This window comes from Micromys minutus (genome assembly GCF_963924665.1).
Source record: "Micromys minutus genome assembly, chromosome: 16".
In the NCBI taxonomy this organism is placed as follows: Eukaryota; Metazoa; Chordata; class Mammalia; order Rodentia; family Muridae; genus Micromys; species Micromys minutus.
The window spans coordinates 33,842,660-33,858,049 of NC_137985.1; the positions used below are offsets into that span (position 1 = coordinate 33,842,660).

Below are 15,390 nucleotides of genomic sequence, written 5' to 3' on the forward strand. Positions count from 1 at the left end.
CAATTCCGAGCAACCACAGGGTGGCTCACAACCATCTGTAATGAGATCTGATGCCCTCTTCTGGTGTGTCCGTAGACAGTTTACCCACATACATAAAATAAATAAATAAATCTTTTTCTTTTTTAATTGCTCAGCAGGCTGAAGTGAAAGCTCTTGCTAAACAAACCTGGAGAGCTGACTTCAAACTAGAGAGATGGAAAAGAGCACACACTCCACAAAGTTGTTCCCTGGCCTTACACACATGCTGTGGTATTCGTGCCCAGGCACACACACAATAGTTAGGTGTTTTCAGTAGGCAAAGGTTCTTGACTCCAAGACTGGGAACCTCAGTTGCATCCCTGAAACCCACATGGAAGGAAAGAAGCAACTCCTGAAAATTGGTCTCTGACTACTACCTGTGTACACTGATATACATGCCCCCCTATACACATGCACACACACAGAGAGAGAGAGACAGACAGAGACAGACAGACAGACAGAGATAGAGACAAAGACAGACAAAGGTACTATCTGTACCAGAGATAGTACCAGAGAAACAGAGATGCTATTTTAAAGTTGAAAGAAAGAGAGGGACAAAACTAGACAGACAGACGACAGACAGACACCCCACCTCTAGACTGTTCACATCCACCTGAGGGACGATCTCATTCCTCACTACTGAGAAGAGATTCTGAAATTACCATCTTCCCTCTTCCTCCATCACCCGTGACTACACCTGTCCTGTCTGCATGCACCAGGCTTATTACTCTCTGGAAGTGTTTCTTCCCCTCACCTCTGGGCCTTTCCTCCTTGTCTCCCTGACACCTGGCTTCCTTACACTTCAACAGAGGCACAGCCCAGGAGAGCAGGCTGTGCTGTGATTCAACTCAGCCCTGAGGACCTCCTCCTCCCACTCCCATATGTGCACATCTAATTCTTTCACAGCCTAAACCAGATCTTTGCACGTGTGCAGTGCTGGGGAAAGGATCTGAGACCTCCAGTGCATTGGAACAAGTCCTTCTCCACTAAGTTACCCTGAGCCTCCAAACAAGTACATTTTATGAGCTGCCATCTGAACTTCACAGCCCCTGCCTAGTCCGCCTCTCCATTTGCATGTACCAAGTAGCAGTTCATACCCTGTATGCCAAAATTAAAACCCACTAATCATGGCGGTGCTTCAAATTCTTCTGAACATACACAGTACATTAATACTTAATGCAAGTATGTGCAAAACACTAGCCATGGACGGGGCATATCCTTATTATAAATCATCACCCATACAATAGGTTTAATTTGCACACACCTATGAAATATGATTATTACATTCATTTTACAAAGGAGAAGGATGAGACACACAGGAATTGCCTGACTTCCCCCATTATCACATGGAATGTGCTAGAACAATGGTTCTCAACCTATGGTTCACAACCCCTTTGGGAGTCAAATGATCCTTTCACAGGAGTCACATGTTAGATGGCCTGCATATCAGATATTGACATTGCTATTCATAACAGTAGCAAAATTACAGTTATGTGGTAGCGATGAAATAATGTTATGGTGGGGGAGGGGGAGTCACCGCAACCTGAGGAACTGTATTAAAGGGTCACAGCATTAGGAAGGTTCAGAACCACTCAGCTAGAGCCATGATTTCAGCACAGGAGGCACTTAGCCCCCAGACTATGATGCCTTTCTCTGATGCACAAGTCAGAAAAACTGAAGTTCATCCTGGAGAGCCTCCCAACCTGGATGTCACCCTCATCAGCTCCATTTCTCACCTTTTTAATTGGCTCCTCTTTTTCTGTCCTCACTACCGCCATTCAGAAATACGCCATCTGGCCTCCATCTCAATGTTGCCATGGCAGTAACTCCTCCCTGCCTACCTCGGTCCTTGCTGGATTTATCTCCTCCTCTCTCATTTTCTACAAAGCATTTCCTACTACTTGGTAGCTTCTTTGTTAGGTGTCCATTTCCTCTCACTAGACAGCGAGCACCAAAGTGGCTGATTTGATCATGGCTGTATGTAATGCCTGGAGTGGGTGGCATATAGTATGAGCTAAGTAAATATTTAAGAGACCAAATAAGTGAAGTGTTATCTGCCTCCGGTTCATCTGTTTGCATGTCCAAGTGTTTATTCTTCAAACTACTACACATCTTGGCACACACCTGCAACCCTATCATTTGGGAAGCTGAGGCAGGAGAATTGTGAGAGGCCAGCCTCACCACGTAGTGAGACCACTGCTGTTCATTCGTTCCTTTGTTTGTTCTTTAAGAGGGCCTGAAGCCAGCTAAGTTGATGAGGTGTTTACCTGCGTTCAGTCTCTGGCAGCCAGAAAAAAAGACCAAGCAGGCAGACACATTTGTAATCCTAGTGTGGAGAAAGCAAAGACAGCCAGCCTCACTCCGTTAGAAAACACCAGATTCGGTCTCAAACATGGACTTCACCCTCAATAAGGACACCCAAGGTTGATCTCTAGCCCCCACAAGCACATATGTGTATACTCATGCACACAAACGCATAAGGGTGAGGGCCTCTTAGGACCCACCTTTCCCTGAGAACTTACACCCAGTTAATGGTTGCTGGAGGAGGGAAAGACATTTCTCCAGTGGTGTAGCCACTGGTAAGTGGCTCATCTGTAAATAAACCCTCTACAATTTTGTAAACAACTCAAATTTAACTCAAGAGGGGCATTTTTATCTGTCTACTTCCTTTCTGCCTTTAATAAGAAGAAAGACGGAAGGCCGTGAAGAAAAAACACTTAACTCTGCAAGTGGGTTCATTTTGGGCTTCCCAGCCCTCCAGAAATTTCATTCATAGCTGCCTGTAATTTAAAAGAGGGAGGCAGGAAGATCCAGGCATTCGGGGCCACTCTAGACTCTGAAGCAAATTCAAGGCCAGCCTGAGCAATTCCAGGCTGCTTCAGACAGCCTCTGTTGATAAGGTTGCCCAGATAGACACGGGGCATGCCATCTGTCCAGATCCCTCCAAGGCTTCCTGTCAAACCAGAGCACTCCTCACATGACATCAAAGCCCTCTCCACCTGCTCAGATAATCCTTTCTGGCTTCTCAGTAGAAGCCCCCTCCTAGGACAACAGACTTAAGTGCCCGTGGTTCCTGAGCTCCCTCCCTGTTTTCTCTGGCTCTCTCATACCCCCAAGCTTGTGGACATCCTGTTCCTTTCCTGGGAATGCTGTCCACATGACACTCCCACTCAGCTTTAGCATCACCCTCCAGAGTCTATGAGGATGCACCTCCTAGCCTCCACTCCCCACCCCAAGAACAGTAAGCCACTCGCTGGCAGGTGCTTAACTTCATCAGGCCTCAAGTCTCCTAAGCAATGAGAAAAACAAAAGAAAAAACAAAACAACAACAGTATCGGCTTGATAGGACCAAAGAAAGAGTGCTATGTTAAGAAAACATGCAGAGGACTCACTGCACAGTTTAGAACTTAACAAGGATTGCTTTGTTACTGAACATAGAACTTCAGGTCCATAATGGTATCGTACACCCATTTGCAAGTGTGCCTCACTATTAACAAGACTGAAGGGTGATGTCACTCCTCAATCTGTTTCTCCACCAGTGTCTGGACTTTGCACTTGCAGGTGCTCCAAGTACCACCCACATTTTTTAATCTGGATGATCGCTTAGGTATATATTTTTACTTATTCTTTGAGAATTTCATATATGCATATAATGTATTTTGATCATATCTAGCACCTACTTCTCCACAAACGCTCCTTCCCCAACCCCCTCCCAACTTCCTGTCCACTCCTCTTTGTTATTGTTATTTTATACCCCACGGAGTCCAGATTAGGGCTGCCCTAGGAACAAGGGTGGGCAACACCCACTGAAGCATGCGCAATTCTCCCTCCCCCAGTGACTACCAACTGCCAATCACTCTCAGCTCAGTGAGGCCTCATGAGACCTTCCCTGCCTTTGCTTCCATAGGTCAGAAGAGCCTAACTGCATAGCTCTACTCAAGAATCAGGTCTGACCTGGAGGCAAACCGAGAGTAAAAACAACAACAAAAACAAACAAACATACCATTTATTCAACACCTACTAAGTACCTAGTTTATTTATCACCTACCGGATGCCTAGCACTTTACAAATAGTATTTTAGCTATTCTTCACTAGATATTACAAACAATAAACCTTTACAAATGAAAAGACTGAAGTTGAGAAAAGCCAAGTACCATTCCTTACAGTTAGGCATGTTTGATGGTGGCATTTGGGAGGTAGAGGCAGGCATATCTCTGTGAGTTCAAATCCAGACTGATCTAGATGTATCAAGGGGCAGGCCAGCTAGGGCTACACAATGAGGCTGTGTCTCAGGTATGAAAGGAAGTAACTAAGTACATTAGTAAATGAATAAATGGAAAAATAAGGAAAGAAATATATAAATGCATGATAAAATACTCAGTTACCACCTAGCATGATGACGCCTGTAATCACAGACCTCATGAGGTTCAGGCAGAACCGTCACAAGATCAAAGACCATCATGGTCTACATTGTGACCACAATGTAGGCCAGCCAGGGTTACATAGCTACACATAATGAGACCTTATCTCAAAAGAATAACAACAAAAAAGCACTTAGAGCCAGGGATGCAGTTTGGTGGGAGAGGGTTTTCTTGCTATCTGAAAAGCCCTGGCTTTGATCTCCAGCACCTCGAATAAATAAATAAATAAATAAATAAATAAATAAATAAATAAATAAATAAATAAATAAATAAATAAATTTAAGAAGAAATAAAGAAAGCCATGTGTGACATAGACCTTTAGTCCCGGCACTTGGAAACTGTAAGAGAAACAAGATTTCAATGTCATCCTCAGTTATATAATCAGTTTGAGGCCAGACTGGCAAAGAAAAATGTTGTAAATAAAATCTGCCTGGCTGTAAGGTATTTGCTCTTACCAATGCAGCAGTTCCCATCAGCAGCCGGCACCTCTCCACCCATCTTGCAGCTGAGCGCTAGCAGCGTCCCTGCATCCTTTGGATATCTTATAAAGACTCATGGCAAGCATGCCCGCACACAGGGATGTCTACATTGAGTGCATACTCTGGTTGCAGGACAGGGAACTGCAGCCCGGCCTTGGCATTTACGAACCTGCACCTCCACTCCAGGTCTCAACTTTCCTGCTGATGAAAGGTAACGAGGTCAGCTGAGACCACATTCTCCTGAAACTCACGGGATGCACACAAAGGGTCCTCAGTAAAGCAGCTCCTTTCCTACAATCTGTGCTTTGTCTAGAAGTTTCTACCACTAGGAGAAACAGATTAAGTGAATTCTGGCTACCTGAGAAACTAATTGGTCTAGTTGAGGGTGAACCTGAACTTAAGCTTGGCACTGGCCTCTCCTAGAAGCAGAAAAGTGGATTAATGGTCTAAACTCACACACACACACACATATACACAAGGACATAAGTTCTCTCTTTTCTTTTTTACTGGAAACCTGGCAGGAGTGTAGAAGTGTCCAGCCCTCCTTCTGACTCCTTACCCATCTCCCAGTAAATGGATTCGTTATATAAAATGAACCTTTCACGATGACATTATAGCTGCCCCAGAAATCGCTGTTGTCCCATTTGACCAGATAGAGATGGTTCATTTACAACTGTTAAGGCAGCCACAGATTGCATAAACTCACTTCAATCAACAATGGAGCAAGTCCAGTAAGACTGGATTCTTAGAGATGCTACAACCATCTCAGTGTATGTGAGCATTCTGTAATATCCCCACAATGAGACAATCACATGGTGATTACCCTATTGTCAAGTGATTTATGGTTGGAGTAAGGTGGCTATCATGTCTCTAAATATTATGTCCCTCCTAGACTTTGTACAGGGCTGAAAAGAATCAATGTTTTATTAAACTAACTAAAAGAGCATCTTATTTTTAAAAAACCTATAATTTTTTAAAAAAATTTAACATTTAAAAAAAATCAATATTAATTTTCGCCTGTTCTACGAAGCAAGCTTTCATGATCCAGAGTATTAGAAACAGCCATAGATGGCCTCGTTCTTGGCTACTGCCAATCTGCAATAGTCCCTACTGCTTTTGCCTCCCCTCCCCAGAGGAATGTCACAGAGTAAATGAGAAGATTACAGGAAAGAGTTACAGCACAGGAAATGTGGCCGTTAATGAGACTGGGAGCATAGCTCCGGCAGGAAAATGCTGACATAAGCAGAAGTGCCATCTCCAGGAGCCCGAGCTTATAATCACAGCCAGCATGGGGGAGGCAAAGAGAAAAGAATCCCTGGGGCCTGCTGCCAGTTTAATCAATGAGTTCCAGGCCAATGAGAGGCCTTGCCTCTCTTCTACACGAAAGAAAAAAAAAAAAATGAATGAATGATAGGAAGGAAGGAGGGAGAGAGAGAAAATTAAATACACCACAGATTGACCTTTGATCTCCTATGCCAACTCAACCTCAACCTCCAAGGGCAGGCAGGCTCAAGCAGAGAGTCCAGGGCACAGGCAACATCGGGCCACATCCTCATTACTACAGAAAGTCTCTTTATTTAAATCTCAGTCCATTACAGCCCAATGAGGAGTGAAAAGGTACTAAAGGAAGAATCAAGTCTAAGGTATGACCATGAGAACTTGTTGTCACAAGTAGAAGTAGCCCAAGAAGGGAAGACTTCACTGGGGGTGGCAATGGTAAACACATGGCAGCTCTGGGCATCTCAGATGGGAGAATACACAGGGACTACCCTACCTGAAGCACATTTCTGACAGATGTCAAGTGTGGTGGTTTGTATATTCTTGGCCCAGGGAGTGGCACTATTCAAAGGTGTGGCCCTGTTGGAGTAGGTGTATCACTATGGGTGTGGGCTTTAAGACCTTCATCCTAGCTGCCTGGAAGCCAATGTGCTGCCAGCAGCCTTCAGATGAAGATGTAGAACTCTCAGCTCCTCCTGCACCATGCCTGCCTGGATGCTGACATGCTTCTACCTTGATGAAAATGGACTGAACCTCTGAACCTGCAAGCCAGCCCCAACTAAGTTGCCTTGGTTATGGTGTCTATTCACAGTAGTAAAACCCCACCTAAGGCCCCAAGCAGGCTGCAGCAAACAATAGCCATCCCCACCGTGGAGATCTTAGGGAACTGAACAGGTTCTGCATGGGAAAGAAATTGTGTGGGGGAGGGGGGGCTTTTAGAGAGGTGACAAGTCTAGAAGAGAACATTTTATGAAGGTACACATGGCCAGACAAGGTGGCTGAATGTAATGTTTCCCAGTGTTCATTTCTAAGCAGCCAGCCAAGAGCAGGTCTGTTTAAGTAGCAGCATCCAAGAGACAGAGTATCCTGGGAGGCTGCTGTCGGGGTTACAAGTAATTCAGTGCCCAGTTCTCTCCCCCTGGAATGGTCCAAGCAACAGTGATAACATGGTAGGAAGAGAGGGGTTGGCAATAGACCCCAAAAGATGAACTACAGCTGAGGACATCACACTGAAAAACTTAGGCAATATTCATCCTGAGATACTCCAGCACAGGCACAGAAAAGAGTGCTGTCTTGGGGACCTCTAGGTCATTTATTTTAAAGGTATACATGCTAAAAGCCTGTAAAGTCACAGAAATGCATAAACTACTCTGGGGACTGGAAGAATACTCGGATCAAAATTGACTCACATGGTAAAAGGACAGAACAGACTACTGAAAACGGTCCTCTAATCTCCACATGTATCCAAACATACAAACACACACACACATGCACACACACAATGTATTAAAAAACCATCTTTTAAGTACATAACCCTTTCTAATATACAATTAACTTTCTCCTTTAAAGCAAATATCTCAAACCAAGCGCAGTGGCATACCCTATAATCCTAGGACTTGAGGAAACTGAGTCAGGAGGATCTCAATCAAGTCCAGACCAGGCTAAGCTACTTAGCAAGAGGCTGATTCAAAATTAACAAAACCCAGAGCCTCTGTGGTAGGCGAACTGAGGCTTTCTTTTAATTCCCCATCTGCTGTCCTGCTCTCTCCTGCTATAATTCAGAATGTGTGTTCTGTGTGCTACAGGCTTGGGGGGTCAGCACTGCAGGTCAGATCATCTTCCCTTGATTTATATAAAAATGAATCATCTTAATTCACGACCAGAAACCCTTCTGTTTATACTCACAGCACTAATGAAACAGATCCTGGCTGGTCTTCATATCTCTAATGTAGAACCAGCAACTCTCAAATCCTCAGCCCAGCATCCAAGAGCCTTCATATACCCCTTGTAACCTCTCTATCGATACAGCAATCTCTTCTCCAATAACCCCCAACACACAAAATCTGCTCCACTCCAAATAATCTGGCCTTCAGAGACCATGAGTGTCCTGGTCACACAAATTGCACAAGTACAAAATATCTTACACCAAACAAAAACGAAACAAAATTTCTCTCCTCTACTTGAGCCATGCTACATTCAACCTTTAGAGTATGACGCACACATTCAATTCTAGACTTTGGAAGGCAGAGACAGGCAGTCTCTGTGAGTTCAAGGCCAGCCTAGTTAGTCTACAAAGCAGGCTCCAGACAGTCAGGGTTGCACAGAGAAACCCTCTCTTTAAAGAAGCTAGTAAAAATATGAATCAACTCCTAAAGGTGCCCAGAGCCTTTGGTCTGCAGTTGGCTTCCTCCCTTGGAGAGCCGGTCCCATGCTTTCAACATCTGCAGTAGTGTTGTTCCCTCTGGCTTCTTGGTCAACAGTTTCTCTTTCCAGTCATTCTCCAGGGACAAAGGCTAGACGCTTCCACTTCCCGGAGTGCTTACACACCAGAAACATTTTACCCCATTCTCGCCATTTCCCAGTCCTCCCACAGTACTCCCCAGTTCTCCCCAGTACTCCCCAGTACTCTCCAGTTCTCCCCAGTACCCCCCAGTACTCCCCAGTACTCCCCAGTTCTCCCCAGTGCTCCCCAGTACTCCCCAGTTCTCCCCAGTCCTCCCCAGTCCTCCCCAGTACTCCCCAGTACTCCCCACTCCTCCCACAGTACTCCCCAGTCCTCCCCAGTACTCCCCAGTCCTCCCCAGTCCTCCCCAGTCCTCCCGCTCCTTCCAGCTCACCCTTCTTCGCGCACTCGAGGACTCAGGAACCTGCTCGAATCATCGTCATGGCTGCTCTGCTGGCTGCTCTGCTGGCTGCTGAGGAAAGACACAGAAGGTGAACCGTTAAAATGTCCCCACCTTTCTCAACCCTTGGGAGAGGTCATGTAGGTTTCAACTACACAAAGCAATGGGATTACAAAACCAAGCGAAAGCAGAACCTTCTGGTGGTAGAAGGTGTGCTAAGCTGAGAAAAGACACTAACCGCTGTCGATCACTAGACTGCAAAAGGAAGGGCCTCACTTACTTCCTGAATCCCCAAGTATGTATACCCAGGTAGGCAAAGCTCGACAGTTTCCAACTTTGCTATTTAAGTCATCGGACAGGACAGTGATCCAATTTTTCTTCAGCCCACACAAGCCCCCAAGGAGCCGGTGCAGTAGGAGAGGGAGGGGCCTGGAAGGCAGGGAGGGAGATTGCCAGGAAGATTTGATTGGGATCGGCCCTACCTACCAGGTCCCAGCATCTAGGGAGGACTGAGAGGGAGGAAGGGAAAGGGCCAACCCTCTGCTCTTCCTACTCTGAGGGCTGGATGGATACAGAGCTCAGTCCAAAAGCAGAGCTCCTAAGCTGGATGCAATGGCGCATACCTTTTTTTAAAGGGTGTATTTATTATGTATACAGCAGCAACTTGGAAAAGTGTTTTATTTGCCTTACGCTTTCCGATCACAATCCTGAAATCACCCAGGGAAGCCCAAGCAGGAACCCGAAGGCACAGCCCAAAGCAGAGACAGCAGCACAGCTGGCCTGCACTCTTGGGTTTATGTTCAGCTCTCTTCTTTATGCCTACCAGGACCACCCGCCCAGGAGTGGCACCATCCTCAGTGGGCTGAGCTCTTCCCCATCAATCCTTAGTCTAAGAAAATGCCCCATAGACATGCTTACAGGCCAATCTGATGGAGGTATCTCCTCAATTGAGGCCTCCTCTTCTTTTTTTAAAATTTACATATATATATATATATATATATATATATATATATATATATATATATATATGACTTATTTATATGAGTACACTGTCAGTGTCTTCAGACACACCAGAAGAGGGCATCGGATCCCATTACAGATGGCTGTGAGCCACCATGTGGTTGCTGGGAATTGAACTCAGGACCTCTGGAAGAAGAGACAGTTAAGATGGCTCTTAACCTCTGAGCCATCTCTCCAGCCTGTGCACACCTTTAATCCCAGCACTTGGAAGGCAGAGGCAGGTAGATCTCTGTATGTTCAAAGCCAGTCTAGTCTACCAAGCCAGTTCCAAGACAGCCAGGGATACAAAGAAACTATCTCAAAATAAAAAACAAAACAAAATGAACCAGAATCTTATACAACATGGTGACATATATTTAAAGTCTTGTGGCAGACCTTTGCTCCAGTGTTGCTGACCCATGTAATGTCGTATCAGGGTCACCTGATTGACTCTTATCAAGCATATTGGAGGATGGGAACGGGAGAAGAAATTCTAAGTAGCACATCTCCAGAGACCATCCTTAAGGCAAATGTGCCAATGTATGCCATGGGAAGTACTTGGCAGGAAAGACAGGAGAGGGGTGTCTAAAGTTCAGGGTTCTTATGACATTTATAACAGTCAACAGGTTCAACTAACCTGAAACACCAAGATGAGCATTTCAGCATCTCTGAGGAATAGGCTGGCCTTGATCTGCTTTAGCAATAACTGGTTGGCAGTTCCTACTCACCACATCCTTCTTTACATCAAAAATGTAAAACTCAGCTAATTCAAAAAGACCCCATAACGTAGGCAGTGGTGATGTGTACCTTTGACCCCAGTACTCACTGGGGAGGCAGAGGCAGCCTGGTCTCTCTGAGTTTTATCATGGTCTTTACAAAGTGAGTTCCAGGACGGACAGAGAAACACTGTCTCAGAAAAAAAAAGTGGGAGGAAAAGAAAATAAGAGAGGGAGAAAGGAAGGGGGAGGGAAGGAGGGAAGGAGAAAAGGAGGGAAGGAAGGAGAATGGAGGAGGGAGATTTGACCTGATATTAGCAAGTTATTCCACTAGATGGCACTGTTGTTTCCCAAATCATAACTAAGCCAGCGCCTCAGTCAGCAGAATGAGTTGATTTTTGAGTGCCCCCTTCTGGTCTTCCCGTGGTTTGGAAACTTCAGCTAACAGGAAATAAAAATAATTGGTCACCTTCAAAATATGTAGTGGTTCCAAGTAACTGATAAATACCAAGTAGGGGCCAACAAGATGGCTCAGTAGCGGAAGACACTTGCCTCTGAACCCTGAGACCTGCAACCTGAGTTCAACCACCAGAACTCATACTGTGGAAAAGTTATCCTCTGGCACACGAGACACACACACACACACACACACACACACACACACACACACACACACACAAACACGGGGGTGGGGCATGAGGGAGGGAGAAACTAACACATTTTTTAAAAGGAAAACAAGCCTCCACACACTCAACAAAGCCAACAGGAAGCAGTATTGAAGCAGTGGCTGAGTCTAGAACATGAAGCCTAGGCCACACAGCATGACCTGTAGTAGGAAGGGGACTCATATAAAGTATACTCTGCTCTGGGTTGAACTGACACCTCACTGTTTTAATTCTCTCATATATTACACCCTGACCGAAGTTTTCCCTCCCTCCTCTCCTCCCAGCCCCTCCCTACTACCCCTCCTCTTCCCCCAGTCCACCCCTCCTCCATTTCCCTTCAGAAAGGGGCAGGCCTCCCAGGGATCACACCTCACTTCTTGTTATGGCTCTAATTTATCTCACAGCGTTTTCCTCTCTCACCACTCGAGTGACAGCTACCGAGAGGAGACATCACTGGTACTTCTGCCCACACAAAGACATAGTAAGGTTTATAAGAGCAGATATGTGGGAAGCTCGGGGGAACGGTGCTTGCTGGATGGCAAACCATGGAAAATGCATTTTGTAGAGGACAGCACATAGGTAGAAGATGTGAATCAGACATGGATCCTACATTCAAGCGTGAATAAACGATGACTTACAAAACAGGAGGGGCTCTGAGAAGAGAAAGCAGAAGGTAGTTTCCTTCTGGAGCCAGTAAAAGGAGAGTCTCAACAGCAAGCTTTCTGCATTGAAACTTAGAGCTGGATGGAGTCAAGCATTGAGACAGGACATACCTGTCACCCCAGTACTCAGGATGCAGACACAGGACAGTGCAAAGCCAACTGAGTCTGATACCCCAACTCTACTAGGTGCTTGTATAATCCCAGTACTGGAAAAGCAGAAACAGACAGATCTATGGGGCTCACTGGCCAGCTAGCCTGGAGGACTTGGCCAGTGAGAGACCCTACCTCAAAAACAAGGAAGACAGCATCTGAGGTTGACAACTCCTAAGGTTGACATGTAGCTTCCACAGGCACACACTCAGACACACACACACACATTCACTCACTCAGACACACTAATACACACACTCAAACACTGTCTTAGTTAGGGTTTTACTGCTATGAACAGACACCATGAACAAGGCAAGTCTTATAAAGGACAACATTTAATTGGGGCTGGCTTACAGGTTCAGAGGTTCAGTCCAGTATCATCAAGGCAGGAGCATGGCAGCATCCAGGCAGGCATGGTACAGAAGGAGCTGAGAGTTCTACATCTTCATCTGAAGGCTGCTAGCAGAATACTGGCTTCCAGGCAGCAAGGATGAGGGTCATAAAGACCACACCCACAGTGTCACACCTTCCAATAGTGTCACTCCCTGGGCCAAGCATATACAAACCATCACCCACACACTAACATACACACACTCTCAAATATGCATACACTCACACACACTCAGACATGCACATGGTCACACACACAGACACTAATCTATACACATTCACGCGCGCACACACACACACACACACACACACACACACAGAGAGAGAGAGAATTCTTGAATACATCTGAGGGAACCAGCAGACTCCCAATCTTGTTCCCCACATGCCTAGTACTCCAGAAGTTTGTCCTAGATGGTCTCATTAATACTCACAACACTGGGAAGGGCTGGGAGAAATCCATAATAATTCACGGAACATGCTCCAGAAGGCAGACCATGTTGGGGAAACTTTGAAATGCATGCTGGACAGAACTACCATCCCTTCTCCTCAGCCCAGGGAACAACCACACAGGTAGAAAACACAGGCTAACCTCCTAAACTACAAGAAGCTGCCCTTGCTCCGTCTGCTGGAGACAGAACCTGGTATCTTTTCGATATTTTATTTGGTTTAGTGTCTTGTTTGTGCAGTACTGGGGGTGCAGCCCATGGCGTTCCCTGTGTTGTTCAGTCCTCTCCCACTGAGGCACCGGCCTTCTTTTGAGACAGCTCCACTAAGTTTCCTGAGTTGGCTTTGAACTCATCATCCCTTGGGCTTGAACTTCCAGGCATTTGGCTCTGGTTTTCCCAGTAGTTCAGATCCCGGCACGTGCCGCCACTGTGCACGGCACTTTCTTGGAAGGGCATTTCCTGAGTACAGTTAGCTCTTCTCCCAGGCAATGATGCGCTGTTGTCCTCATCTTGGAGGGTGCTTGAGATTCAGGTGGACCCAAGCTGCCATGAGGCTTGCAAGATGAAACTCAGTTTTCCCCAACTTTAACGGGAGCCACCCACACCAAGACCAAAGAGACGAAAATGCCCATTTCTCTGCTTTTGGCAATAATCTGCGACTGCCGAATTAGCAACAATTATCTCATGCTAATTGGGAGTTTCAAAACACTGCACGTGATGGTTAGAGCTGCCTTGGATTCATAAACAAGGAGAAATAAATTCCTTCGAACTGTGGATGTGGTAGGAACAGACAAGCCTGAGTTTTCCCTGTCTTCGCTTCCTATTGGCCTCATAACCCCCGGGGCCACTTAATCCTCTGTCAGCCTAATTCCTCAAGAAATGGAGACTTACTGTGTTTAGTCACGACTTAATCCTCAATTTATAGGACTGGGGATTAAAATTCGAGAAATCCAATCATCGTGCCCCGAATCACAAAGACTCTGAGTTCTAGTCTCAACTCTGCCACTTAGCAGGGGAGATGGGATTTACTTTTTCCAGAAGGTCGGATGTGCTGTGTGCCAACGTGTGCCTCAAAGGGTGCGGTGAGATTTAGAAATGGCCGAGACTGCGGCAGTACCAACTGTACTGAACTCCACAGCTGGCTTGCCTGATAGATACTTTGAAACTGCCAAGGAACCACAAGATAATAGCAGATGCTTAAGGCTTTTGTTGTCTGTTCTGATTTTGGTATGCTGGTGTCTCTGTGGTATTGGGAGTTAAATCATCGCAGGTAAACCCTCTACAGTTGAGCAATAATATCCATACAGAGGAATTTTTTTAAGTTTTTCTTTTGGGTGGGAATATACATACACGTCATAGCATGTGTGTGGAAGTCAAAGAACCGCTAGTAAGAATCAGTTCCCTCTGATGCCAAGCAGTGCTTACTGGCAGGAACCTGATATGGATGCCTCCTCAGAGGCTCTGCCAGAGCCGTACTGATACAGAGGAGGATGCTCAAACACGGGGACTCCAATGAAGAAGCTAGACAAAGGGCTGAAGGAGCTGAAAGGGTGTGCAACCCCATGGGAAGAACAACATTATCAACTAACCAAACCCACCACAGCTCCCAGGGACTAAAACACCAACCGTTGAGCACATATGGAGAGACCCATGGCTCCAGGTGCATATGCAGCAGAGGACAGCATGCTCTGGCATCAAGGACAGGAGAGGCCTTTGGTCCAGCAAATGATCATTTTCCGAGTGTAGGGGAAATGCCAAGGTGCTGAGGTGGGAGAGGGTGGTTGGGAGAGGGACCACCTTCGGGGAGGCTCAAATGCTCAAGAGAAAAACGTGAAGTGCCCCTGTCCCTGAAAAACGAAGCCACACCATCACAACTGGAAGAGATAACTACATTTCCATGCTGAATGATATCTCCACGCATAAAGGACTCTAGAGTTTACGCAGAAGTGGAGAATAAAGCAAATGAGTTTCTGTTTGTCACTTGGCAAGCAAGCATGGGAAAGTCTAATAATAGAAGTAAGTACACAGATGTGATTGGGACATTGTGACAGACTGCCAGCTTCTTACACAACACACCTAATAGTCTCAGATAGCACTTAGAGAAATCACAGGCTGGGAGCAAACTGCCAATCTGCCTACCAGCTTTGGAGGCTCACTCCAGTTTAACGGCTCCCATGGGAACCCGCAGTAAGCCAGGTAGCTGTACAAAGATTTATAATGTGTTCAGAAGGCAGCTCAATCTTTCCCTCGCTCGCCAAAACCCACAAACACTTTTCTGTTGAAGATTTCCTTCACCTCTAAACATGGCCGCACCTGTGCTCCA

The 15,390-nt window shown here is 45.9% G+C and overlaps 1 protein-coding gene across 1 annotated transcript in view; it reads right to left on the bottom strand.

The window, feature by feature from the left end:
• Positions 1 to 9,029: 9,029 nt before the first annotated feature.
• Positions 9,030 to 15,390, bottom strand: part of GRAMD1B (GRAM domain containing 1B) — a gene marked incomplete at its 3' end in the record, with an annotated part of 42,057 nt that continues 35,696 nt past the window's right edge. Inside the window, exon 2 of the mRNA XM_080930578.1 lies at positions 9,030 to 9,111. Coding sequence (XP_080786704.1) covers positions 9,030 to 9,111 — 82 coding nt within the window. The remainder of the gene's footprint in view (positions 9,112 to 15,390) is intronic.